General features: G+C 39.5%; 1 protein-coding gene across 4 annotated transcripts in view; it reads right to left on the minus strand.

The window, feature by feature from the left end:
- The window catches only part of PTPRC (protein tyrosine phosphatase receptor type C), a 125,341-nt gene that overhangs the window by 20,063 nt on the left and 92,913 nt on the right, over positions 1-12,365 (minus strand). For all 4 annotated transcript variants that reach the window (XM_081224251.1, XM_081224250.1, XM_081224249.1 and 1 more), the window contains 5 exons: positions 5,913-6,021; positions 5,273-5,307; positions 2,566-2,675; positions 1,916-2,006; positions 1,748-1,824 (listed from right to left, as the gene is read on the minus strand). In XM_081224251.1, the coding sequence (XP_081080377.1) occupies positions 1,748-1,824; positions 1,916-2,006; positions 2,566-2,675; positions 5,273-5,307; positions 5,913-6,021 (422 nt within the window). The remainder of the gene's footprint in view (positions 1-1,747; positions 1,825-1,915; positions 2,007-2,565; positions 2,676-5,272; positions 5,308-5,912; positions 6,022-12,365) is intronic.

Genomic DNA, 12,365 nt, shown 5'->3' on the forward strand with positions numbered 1-12,365 from the left:
GAGCCGGCAGTTCTTCTTTGAGGAATTTATCCTACAGATATGCTGAAACTCATTGAGAAATAATATGAGTCAAGATTATTCATTAAACCATTGTTTGTAATAGTAGATTAGAAACCATATTTAACGCTTGTTACTATAGGAACTGATTAAATACATCACAATGCAGCTATGCCAAGAATTACTCTAAAAATATTAAAGAAAGATGTTGAAATGTTCTGTGTTCAGAGCCAGCAACCTACAGCCTGTGGGTCAAATCAGCATGGCCTGATTTTGTAAATGCAGTTTGTTTTACAGAACAGCTGCATTATGTATAGTTTATAGAAGTGTAGTCACTGGGCTTCAGAGCTGAGTAGCTGTGGCAGAGATGGTATGTCCTGCAAAACCCCAAATATTTGTTATCTGGCCCCTTACAGAGAAACCTTGTCAGTCCCTGCCTTTTACAGTGATATTTTATGTATTCAAGATATATATTTTAAATAAATGGAGCATTATACAGAACAGTGTGAATATTATGTTAACATTTTTGGATAAAGGAGAGGATAACAAATGTTGGTGTTTTCTTGTTTGTGTATTAAAAAACTCCCGCTGGATAAATAGGAAACAACATAGAGGTTATCTTTTAAGGTAGGTGGAGGGACTGGGTAAATGGTGGATTGAGTAGGAGGAATTTTGTCTCTCTGTGTTTTTATACTGCTTATTATTTTTTTTTAATTCATGTGATGCATTACTTACTGAACAATTGTTTAATAAATTACATTTTAAAACATTTTAGATAAATTAACCATGCACTATATCCTCAGACTGTTACTAATTGAAAAAGGGTAGGGACTTCCCTGGTGGCACAGTGGTTAAGAATCCGCCTGCCAGTGTAGGGGACACGGGTTCCAGACCTGATCCGGGAAGATCCCACATGCCACAGAGCAAATAAGCCCGTGAGCCACAAATACTGAGCCTGTGCTCTAGAACCTGTGAGCCACAACTACTGAGTGCATGAGCCACAACTACTGAAACCCATGAGCCTAGAGCCTGTGCTCCGCAACAAGAGAAGCCACCGCAGTGAGAAGCCCGTGCACCACAACGAAGAGTAGCCCCTGCTCGCCGCAACTAGAGAAAGCCCGCATGCAGCAACGAAGACCCAACACAGCCAAAAATAATAAATAAATAAATTTACTAAAAACAAAAAGTAATAAATAAATAAAAAAGAAAAAGGGCAAAAGTACCAAATTAACCAGAGCCTCCCAGTTTTCTCCTCTATGGTGAGGGGCAAAGACGGGGCTCTTATGAGAAATACACACATAGATAATTTAGATAATATCCAGCGTGTAACAGGTACAAGAGTATTTTAATTCTTAGTTATCATTCTGTTTGGAAAGAAAAATCCTATATTACCTAGCACCAATAACAAATAATAAATAACTATTCTTGCAAATATTAGTGATTTTGTTGTTTATATCAATGGCATTTATGAACTTCCTTCAAATCATTTCAAGTAATATTTCTAAAAATTTTCCATGAGAGGATATATGTATAACTGATTCACTTTGTTGTACACCTGAAACTAACACAACAGTGTAAATCAACTATACTCCAATAAAATTTTTAAAAAATAAAAAATTTAAACAAATAAAAATTTGCCATGACAAAGAAGGAGCTGAACAGAATGCATAGATACCAGAAAAATGAAAATGGTCAGAGACAATATGATGAAGATATAAAACCATCTGGCTGTTATGCATTTTTTACTCACATCAATATAGCTGGCATTGATATAGTTGGACCCTGCATCTCCGTTTATGTCAGAGAGTTCAACACGGTTATAATCATCTGTTCAAAGAAAAGAAATATTAAATAAGTGAAATCATGAATAATCAAGTAGCCTAAATGTATGGAAATCCAGTTCTTGATGAGCACTTACAAGGAAGGATGTCAACATAGCGGTTTTTATTCTGGTTAAAGGGTTTTCGAGCATCCTTGATAGAAAACTTGCCAAATACCCTCGGAATGCTCTGAAAGACACAAAGATCCTTTGGGTCACATTCAAGAAAAACCATTTCCCCTTGCCGCTTATCCTTTTGAGCAAGTGACACCTCCTGGAACGTATTTCCTTTACACTGATGAACAAGTTGCATATGGTAATTGAAATGAACATTATTAGGAATTATGCAAAAAACACTCTTTAAGAAAAATGAATGATAGGCTACTTGGAAAATAAATCCCATGAGGGAGAGCAAATTTAGAAGTTATTGCTCTGCCACTTTACAATTCACTGAAAAACACACTTGGATGATTACCTAGAGCACAAGGACAAAATCAGGCAAATGCGTTTCGAGATACAGCTTCATAACTAGTATTCATACAACGAGGCAGCATTATCTTGAAATGTTGACTAGTTTTATGATGATGATCTTCTGGTCTGCAAATATCTGCTAATAAATAACTGCTTTGACTCCGTTGCACTATTACGTGGGATAAACTATCAAGGCAAATGGTTATAAAATACATTTAAGGTGAATTACATTGATAACAGAGTAAACTTTCTCATCATGTATCGAGAAGAGCACACACCTGGAATTCAGCCAGGAAGAGTCTCCCTTCATCAGCAATCTTTCTCTTGTAAGTTTCCAACAAAACATCTGCATGGATGGGCTCCACATTCATCAGTTGCTTCTCATCATCTTTAAATGTAGTAAAGATTCACGACTAGTGTTAATGTCTCTCTTTCCCTTGTTCATGCAAATTTCGTTAAACATATACCTTGGATTCAGTCCTTAGTGTTTTTCCTTCTCATACACTTTCCACCTGGAAAATCTCACTCACACATAAAGATTCACCTGTAAACCTATGACATCTAAATCTTGGGCTCCAGCCCCCTTCTGGCCTTTGTATTAATATTTCCCTCTTATTCTCAGATTTTCCACCCAGTTATTACATAGGGACCTCAAAGTCAAGATGTTCAAAGTAATTTCCCCTTTATCCTAGTATCTCAAATCTTGGCAAACAGGACCACCATTCACAAAGTCATTCAAGACGGAAACTTCCAGGTGATCCACGATTTCTCCCTCTGTCCCCGTATCCAACAGGTCGCCGTGTACTTTCCATCCTTTCTGCCTGTGGTCACGCTCAGGACGCCTCCTCATCCACGTAAGGACATCTTCCCGACTCCTCTCCCTGACTCCAGCCTGTCCCCAAGCTGATTTATCTTTTAAACTGCCACAAATTCATCTTCTGAAATACAAATACGAGCATGCAGCTCTGCTTGTTGAAAAAAAAACCTCACACTATTGTTTGTGCTCCATAGCCTAAAGGCTAAAGTTTTAATGTCTAATGTGATATATGATCCCTTTTTATCATCTCACCTGACCCATCTCAACCACACTGTTTCCTACACTTGCTTTACATCTTAGGCGTGAATGTTCTCCAAGTACATCACACACTTTCTTGTCCTCATGTTTCTGTACACACTGTTCTCTCTACATAGAATGTCCTTCCTCATTTTCTATTTATGAACAGATTCCAGACCAAATATCACCACCGTGAGGATATATACATTTTTTTGTTGGATTAAAAGCATTTTATGGCAATAACAATATTCATCTATATTGTATTTTTTTCTTTTTATTGTATCTATTTTAACTTGTGAAATACTGTAAGCATATAAATAAGAGAATATGATGAATACTCTATACCCGGGACTCATCTTAATGTGATAATCTCTAGAGTTGACTGTGAACAGATTGTGTTAATATTTTATGCCACCAGAGTGAAACTCATTATATGTTAGGCTTGTGAAATAACTTACTAAATAATAAAATACATATTAATGTAAATAGCTGTAAGTGTATATGAATACTGGAACAACTCCTACTATCCAAGGTATATCTGACAGTATTTTTTCAGTATTCATGTTAATTTCCCCTATTTATTAGATGGAGAAAGAAGATGTCCATTAGGGGTGTACATTTATCTTTTTGTCCATTGAAATTTTCTATCCAATCATAACTATCAAACTGTCCATGTATGGTTGCTTCTTTGGGTGGCTGGAGATTTCCGGCATTCATTCATTCTGACCTAGGGCCACCTTTGGGGTTTTATGGAGTTTGGGTAAGTTCTAACCACTCCAAGGAACAATCAGTGTCAGCTTTGAGATAAATGCTCCTTGACCCCTGGCAACGGTCCTCCTCCTGTCTTAGGTGCCTGTCACTCTTGTGATCTTCATCCATCCCTCAGCCCACCTCTAAAAACTAACTCTCAGGACAATTTATCTCCCACTTTAACTTATTCATTGACACGTATTTAATCCACGTGCCCACCCAGGTACTGGGGATAAAGCACTAAATGGGAAAGGAAAGCCTCCCTGCTGCCCCAGAGCCCACATTCTAGACAAGGGAGGAAGATTAACAAAAAAGCGGAATATAAAATACAGTGTCAGGAAGACTCTGCAATGGAAAATAAAGCCTATTGGGGAGCTTCAAGGAACCTGCCCAAAAGCTTCTGCTTATAGATTTGGGACCTGCCCTGGCAGAGGGAAACCCTTCCGAGACAAGTTAAAACCAGATAGAGGAGTTCTGAAATGTTTCTTGTCTTGAGTATGAAAAAAACAAACCATTTCCTATATTATAAACATGATATCAACTTCTTTATCTCCTGCCCTTTAAATGGACCCAAAATCACATTTTTAAAGAGAAATGAAAGAAGTACTGTAAAAGATTTTAAGATAGAAAAAGGGAATATGTTTTCATTTCCTAAGTCAAATTGCAATCTTGTGTCATGTCCATCATTGTGCCTTTAGTGGGAACCGCCAGTGTCCCACCCTTGCACGGATGTGCATACACTTTCACTCCTCATTTGTGTGGCTTTCCATCTGCTCTTTCCTCAGTGTTTCCCCACAATCTTAGAAGACCCATATTCCTGCCTTCTCCACAATCAGCTTTCCATCTTCCATTTTTCTATAGCACCACACACAGTCCACGACGATGGTATCTATCAAATCTGTCATATTTGTCCACATGTCTCTCTTCCTCTGTTAGATTCTAAACCTTTAAAAGCAGAGTCTGTGGCTTGTCACTGATGTATTTTCAGTGCTGGCACAATATTTGGCATACTCTGGGAAATGCATAGATCCTTGCTGGTTGAATAAACCATAACTTAAGTTTCATCATTGTATCCACAGGGGAAGTCCAGGTTAGATTTTTTAAAATATTGAATTATTATTTCAAATGAGTAGATTCAAATGGGAGGGGGATAATCACCAGTAAAAAATGTGCATACTTACCCCTTTCAACAAGTTCCTGCTGTTCATCTAAATTGCTGTGAAAATAAGAAATGTAAGTTTGCATACTCTTAAGAAACATAGAATTAAGTTGGCAATCAATTTATGTTTAATGAATGTCTTGAAGGAAGGAGGGAGTGGAGGTGGGGAAGAAAAAAAGGAAAAGGGCAGGGGATGAGAGGGGATGATGGGGGGGAGAAAAAGTCGGGAGGAAGAAACCAATTACGGGTGGTCAGCCAAACTCGGATAACTGACCACATTATTTTATTTGGAAACTCTTGGTTTTTGTAAAATGTAGTTGTTCCTGGACAGAGGAATGCACATCCTTCCCTAGATACTTCTCTCCTTTGTCATTTCTAGATCTCTCTGACCACTTTGTACAAAAAGAAAAGACATTCTTTCATTGGTTATTATTAAAGGAAATCCGTCCAATTATTAGTGAATGTAGAAAATATTAATATTTAATATAAACCAATAAGACCATGTGAAAGTCTTTGATCAAAAGGTCAGTGATGTCCTGGACTTTGTGCTGTCGTCTCTGAATTCACATTTTTCACTTAATTGGTTCCAAACTGGCCTCATAGGTGGGTTTTCATCATTATTACTACTATTATTATTTTTTCATCTTAAAATCAACTCTTACCTGGATCTTTTCTTTTGCAGATCATAGATTTTATAGAGAACAACAAGCAGGGCTACTGATGTCACAATGATCAGAAATACCAGAAATATGATCAGTGCATTAGAATTATCTGGAAATGAAAAGGAACACATAAAGAGAGCTTATTATGTCAAATATTTTGCTGGATTCTTTGAAAAAATCACCTTACAGTTTAACGTTTTCATTTCTTCTGAAGTTTTCAAAAATACATTTTTTAGAATGAGATCAAAGACAATACATTCCTGATTTTGTAAATCTTGCCTATATTGTTCAGAACCAATAAAACATTTCATATTTTAAGAGTGATAGAGCATAAAAGAGCAATTATCTTCCTTCCTATCAAATAATGTCCTTTTATGAGATACTATCATTTAAATTTAATTCTCTTTCTTTCAGTCACTCCATTTTGAAGGGATCGAAGAGGTAATCTAGTTACAATTCTCAGAGAGAACCTCCTATAGTTTAACTTTATATGCAGAAGTAGGTAGCCTCTTAAGGGGATGAGAAAGGTCTCTGCCCCACAGAGATAAACCTGCTCATTGAGGTATACAGTCAGTTAACCAAGGGACAAAATTATTTCATTCTACAGTTGGGATTAGACTTACCCTGACATGTATTTTCACTAAGGTTTAATGTGAAATCACACCCTTTCTTGGAGGAAGGACAGAGAAAAGAGAGTGTATTGGAAATATCCTTTGCCCTGAATAAGTAGGTCATACTGTTTTTCTGCAGTGAAAGTGCAGTAAAGTACCACAGAGGCATTAGGGAGCCAGACTTAGCTCCACCACTTCCTAGTTGGGACCTTGGCCCAAATCTTTATTATCTTTGTGTCTCCATCCCTCATTCCTAAAATGAGGCTAAGTGAGTTTGATTCGCTGTAAACATTTAGCACCATGCCTGGAGCATAATCAGTACTAATTATTCACAATTCACACAAAGTATTTTGAGTCTTTAGTGTGTGTCAAACACTGATTTAGGTACTTAAGATGTCTCAGAGAACAAAACAGACAAATACCCCTGTCCTCATGGTACTGATGTTCTGGGACGTAAGACAGACAGTTAAGAATATACACAATAAGTAAGCAAATGGTAAAGTAGGCTGGAAGATGATAAAGACTGGGAAGGTAAGGAGTTAGCTAAGGAGGTACTGACGGATGCTTGTTCTAGGCACAGGTGTAGTTAGGTGAGAGCCTGGGGGCAGGAGCATGCCCCGTGTCCAAGGAGCAGCAAGAATCCAGGATCCAGAGAGGCTGAAGTGGAGGGAGGGAGAGATGGGCCCAGGAGATGCCATTTGAGAATATGGCCAGGAGTCGGCGGAGGATGAGGGTCAGGTTAGAGGGCCTTGTAAATCATTTTAAGGTTACATTGTTTTGTTGTTGTTGTTTTTTGTTTTGTTTTGTTTTGTTTTTGCTTCACTGCATACCTTGTAGGATCTTAGTTCCCCAACCAGGGTTCTAACCCAGGCCCACTGCAGTGATAGTGCAGAGTCTTCACCACAGGACTACCAGGGAATTCCCAGTTACACGGGTTTTGGAGTTAAAGGTGTAGCACTTGCAGGATTTTGAGTAGAGGAGTAACAAACTCTAAGGTGTGCATTATACAGATCCTTACGACCACTTATTGAAAATGCCATAGCCCAGGCAAAATATGACAGTGGTTCAGATGAGGTTGACGGCTCTGGAGTTAGGGGAAGTAGTCATCCAGCGCTATAGTGAACAGAGATCATGAAGGCTGTGGGCAGAGCAGCCTTCTGAGGGGAACAGAAGCTCAGTTTTGGATTTGAGAGTCTGAAAAAAAAATTAGATGTCCAAGTGGAGGTGCCAAGTAGGAAACTGGATATGCAGATATGAGGCTCTCCTACTATAAATCTCACGAGAAAGGGGCTGGGACTGGACATTAATTTAAGAGTCTTCAATACAGAGCTGTTACTTAAAGCTATGAGATTAACTAATTCACCAGGAAATTAAAATTGGATAGAGAGGAAAGAAATCCCAAGACTGAGTCCTGAGACACTCCAGTATTCAAAAGTTGGAGGAGAAAGATGGAACCTTCAAAGGGACTCACAAGTAAAATAGGATGAAATGAGCTTTACTGTTAGGAGGTGCAGGGGGTAAAGAAATAGGGTGGCAGGCAAAGAGGAAATAGGGTCAAAAGAAATATTGTGGTTGTTGCTGTCTTTTGTTGTTTTTTTTAACAACTGCATCTTGATGAGATCCATCCAGCACAGAGGGGAAATTATGATGCAGGAGAGAAAGAAGAAAACTGTTACATCGGGGGTTTTGGTTGACAGGATCAAGGGATTCAAGAGTAATTGCAAGAGAGTGATTATGGATTATAGATTATGGATTAATGGTTAATCCATAATGATGGATTATAAATTGACATTGTACACAGAGGGAGTGGAGGACCCAAGGGGATGAGGGGCAGTCCATCAGGGTTCACTACCATGACTATGGTTCATGAAGACAGGGAGAGACTTAGTGCTCTTACTATTTTCAGTGAGGAAACAAATTCAACCCTCTTCAGTCATGTTTCTAAGGCAATACAGAAATTGTACGTTTTAGGCAGGGGTAGGCTGAGAAGACTGGGTGTTTTGAAGGAAATATATGGTGAACAGAATTCCAAGCTACGGTGCCCAAGATTTCCAGGTCCTGGTTACTTCAGAAAATACTAATCTAGGTACTGCTGCAAAGCGATTGTGCAGAGAGAATTCAAGCATCGAGTCAGTTGGGACTGGAAGACATGGAAATTGTTCTGGGTGAGCCCAAACTAATCATGAGTTCTTTAAAAGCAGAAGTCAGAGATCTGAAGCACCAGGATCACTCACACTGCTCTGGCCTGAAGATGGAGGAGGCCAGGTGGAAAGAACGTGAGGGGCCTCTGGGAGGTTAGTGCAAGCCCTGGCCTGCAGCCCGCAAGGAAATCAGGTCATCGGTACCACAACAGCAAGAAACAGGACTCCGTCAACCTGGAATGATCTCGGAAATATTTTTCTGCATATTCTCCAGATAAAAACTCATTCTGGCCAACATCTAGATTTCAGCTTTGAGCGGAAGACCTGGTCACATGGAGCCAGAATTCTGACCTACGGAATTGTGAGCTAATGAACAGGTGTGGTGTAAAGCCACTGAGCATGCAGTGATTTGTTGGACAGCAAGAGAAAACTAATACAAAACATTACCTCCCTGTGATTTTGCCTGGAGACAGTCCGTATAGTTCAGTGTGGTTGAAGCAACAACCTCCTCCCCTCCCTTGCTTCCTTCCTTCCTGCTTGTGGCTGACACTGGCTGACTCTTAAGCACACCTCTTTTCTCTTCCTTCTGGACCAGCTTTCCTTTCTGTTAAGTGTGTCCAGGTAACTGAGATAAGGGTAGAAGGCACATAAGCCTTCTGGGTCTGGTGCTTACCCCCTCTGAAGAGACCCTTCACCACCTCTCTTCTCCAAACTGCTGGCTGGATGGTGGTTGTCATCACAAATTCAGAAGCCATGTGTGGGAGAGGTCAGCCCCTGTATCAGCCTGGAGTTTTGAATGGTGTGTGGAGCAGAACTCCACCCTCTACATGCCCACAAACATCCCCAATTGTTGTGGAGTAAGAAATAAATGCCGGGCTTCCCTGGTGGTGCAGTGGTTGAGAGTCTGTCTGCTAATGCAGGGGACACGGGTTCGAGCCCTGGTCTGGGAAGATTCCACATGCCGCGGAGCAACTAGGCCCGTGAGCCACAACTACTGAGCCTGTGCGTCTGGAGCCTGTGCTCCGCAACAAGAGAGGCCGCGATAGTGAGAGGCCCATGCACCGCGATGAAGAGTGGCCCCCACTTGCCACAACTAGAGAAAGCCCTTGCACAGAAACGAAGACCCAACACAGCCAAAAGTAAATAAATAATTTTTTAAAAAAAGTAACAAATGTTCAAGTACAATTGGTGTCTTTAAAAAAAAAAAAGACACTATGCTGTCTCTCAAATAATAGGTATCGAATAAAATTAAATTAAAAAAAAAGAAATGTTTTGTTATTTCACTGGGATTTGGGGGCTTATCTGTTATAGTATCCATCATTGCCTTAATTGATTGGTACCCCTCTTCATCCCATACTGACTGAGCAAATGCTACGTGTCCTAAAACTGTGACGGTCTCTGGGGATATGGCAGCAAATAGGGCATAAAAATGTACCAGTTCTGAGGGAATTTTCCTTATCTTTGGGGGAAAACAAAGGCTAGACAGGTAAATAAAATAATTATATATTTTCCTTATATTTAAAGGAAAAAAATAGAGTGGTAAGAAAGTAAGGGGAACCTATTTTCTATAAGGTCCGTGGAAGACTTCCTGAGCATGAGACATTTCTCCTACAACCAGAAAGATGGAGTGACTCAGCCAGGCCAACGGCTGTGCAAACAGCGTGTCTCATGCTCCAGATGTCTCTAACTGGAAATTCATAAAAACAGGAACATAGAAAATTAATTTCAGATGGAGATTGTCAGATGTCAGAGCTGAGTCTGCATCCTGGCTCTGACATTTCTTTGACTCTTAACACGGGCAAACTGATTAAATTGTCCGAGTTTAAATTTTCTCATCTATAAAATGGGAATGATTTGATCTTCTTTAGAAAGGTGAGGTGAGGATACCTATATATGTGTCGTGTCTGTGTCTATATCTATATCTATATTTATGTCTATATGTATGTCTATCTATCGAGTGGAAAAGAGAAGGCCAGCAGCACATACTAGACATTTTGCAAAAAAACGCACCAAATGATGTTGAGTGAACATTGCAATCCATAGCAATTAATTAGGGCTGTTGGTTCTATAGAAACATCATGTAGCATCAGATGTGCCTCCATAAATGTATTAATAATAGAACAACCAAGGCTTCAAATATGTCTCATGGCCTAAGACTTGCTCTTCTCCCTTCTCTCTAGGAGCCCCTGTAACACTGACCAGGGTGAAGATACATGATGGCAGACAGGATGGGAGACGGGGAGCCAGAGGTTGAGAGATTTCGGCAAGTTTTGGAAGGTAGGAAGCAAAGGAGAGGAAGCCACAACCAGAGAAGCATGTGGTGACGAGGGACACACACCTTCCCGAGAACACCTGGGCCTCAAGCTCCCAGGTGCCATGGACAGTGGAAACCAATCAAAAGACCAAAATGGCACAATCGAGTGTCTATTTACAGAAAAATCGGGCATCTCTTGAAAGACACAACAGGGAGGAGACACAAGGCTACTCTTTGGAAAAACTGAATGGAAGAGGTAAGAGTCTAGAGGTAAAATCAGGCTCTGAGTAGAGAAGGGAGGAAACCCAGCACTTAAGTGAAGCAGGAAAAACAAGTGTCTGCACGTGGAATGGCTGGACACTGGCTCTGTGCCCTCCCTTGAGGGACCATCGCACCCTCCACCTTAAGACGAGGACTAGTCGTGGACTCATTTCTGGAGATTATGAATGATGCCAGAGAAAATAAATCAGTAAAAGCACAGAGAATCTCCTCAGTCAATACGGCCCCGTAAGGGCCACAGAACTTCTAATCACCTTCTCCCCTGTGTCACTGTAACTATGGTCAGACTGCCCATGAGAACGGAACTCTCAAAGAAACCCTCAACACAAAAGGCAGATGTCAAAATAATACATCAACTAATGATTCCAAAATGTGACTAAGACGAGCTCCAAAAAGACTGCAAAAAGACAGTGGAACAAAGAAAACTTCCCAGAGATACAAGTCTCCAGGTCATGAAAGCCAGTAGCATCCAGGAAAATAAGTGAAAATGACCCATGTAAGACCAAGAATAAAGAGGAAATCCTAAAAGTTCTAGAGAGAAAATAAAATGAGGGAACATACGAAAAGAATGAGAAGCAGGATGGCATTAGAAAGAATAACTGTATGCAGGGGAACAAAACAGAAATACTTTAAATTCTATAGTTTTAAACTTAGAATCTATGCCACAGCAAAATATTGATTATGTTAGAATAGAATAGAGATATTTTCATGCCTGCAGAAATTAGAATATTTTATTCTTACACTAGAAGATATAAACCAGTAAAATTAAAACAAAACAAAACAAAACAAAACAAAAAACCATGAGATTCAAATACAGCAATTCTAAAATGGGAAACTGATAAAGGAAAATTTTATGATGGTACCGTCAGAGAGTTCCAGAAGAAAAGGACCTCAGGAGTTCAATTGGGAATGTTGTCAAAATACAGATGATGGAATGTGATACCAGAGAAACTCAGTAATACATTTCTAGCAGTTGTGCTTTTGCAATTCGAAACCCAAGACCTCCCCTGGAGTAGTATTAAAATGTGAAGACATTAAAATGTGTCTTAAAATTAAGACAGTATTAAAATGTGAAGACATTATTTATCTCTTATGAAAATGCTATTGTTAGCAAAGAGTTAATACTTTTTCTACTTTATGGGAAAAAAGAAGCATGGGATAACCCTCT

This window comes from Mesoplodon bidens (assembly GCF_964165515.1).
Source record: "Mesoplodon bidens genome assembly, chromosome: 2".
Classification (NCBI taxonomy): domain Eukaryota; kingdom Metazoa; phylum Chordata; class Mammalia; order Artiodactyla; family Ziphiidae; genus Mesoplodon; species Mesoplodon bidens.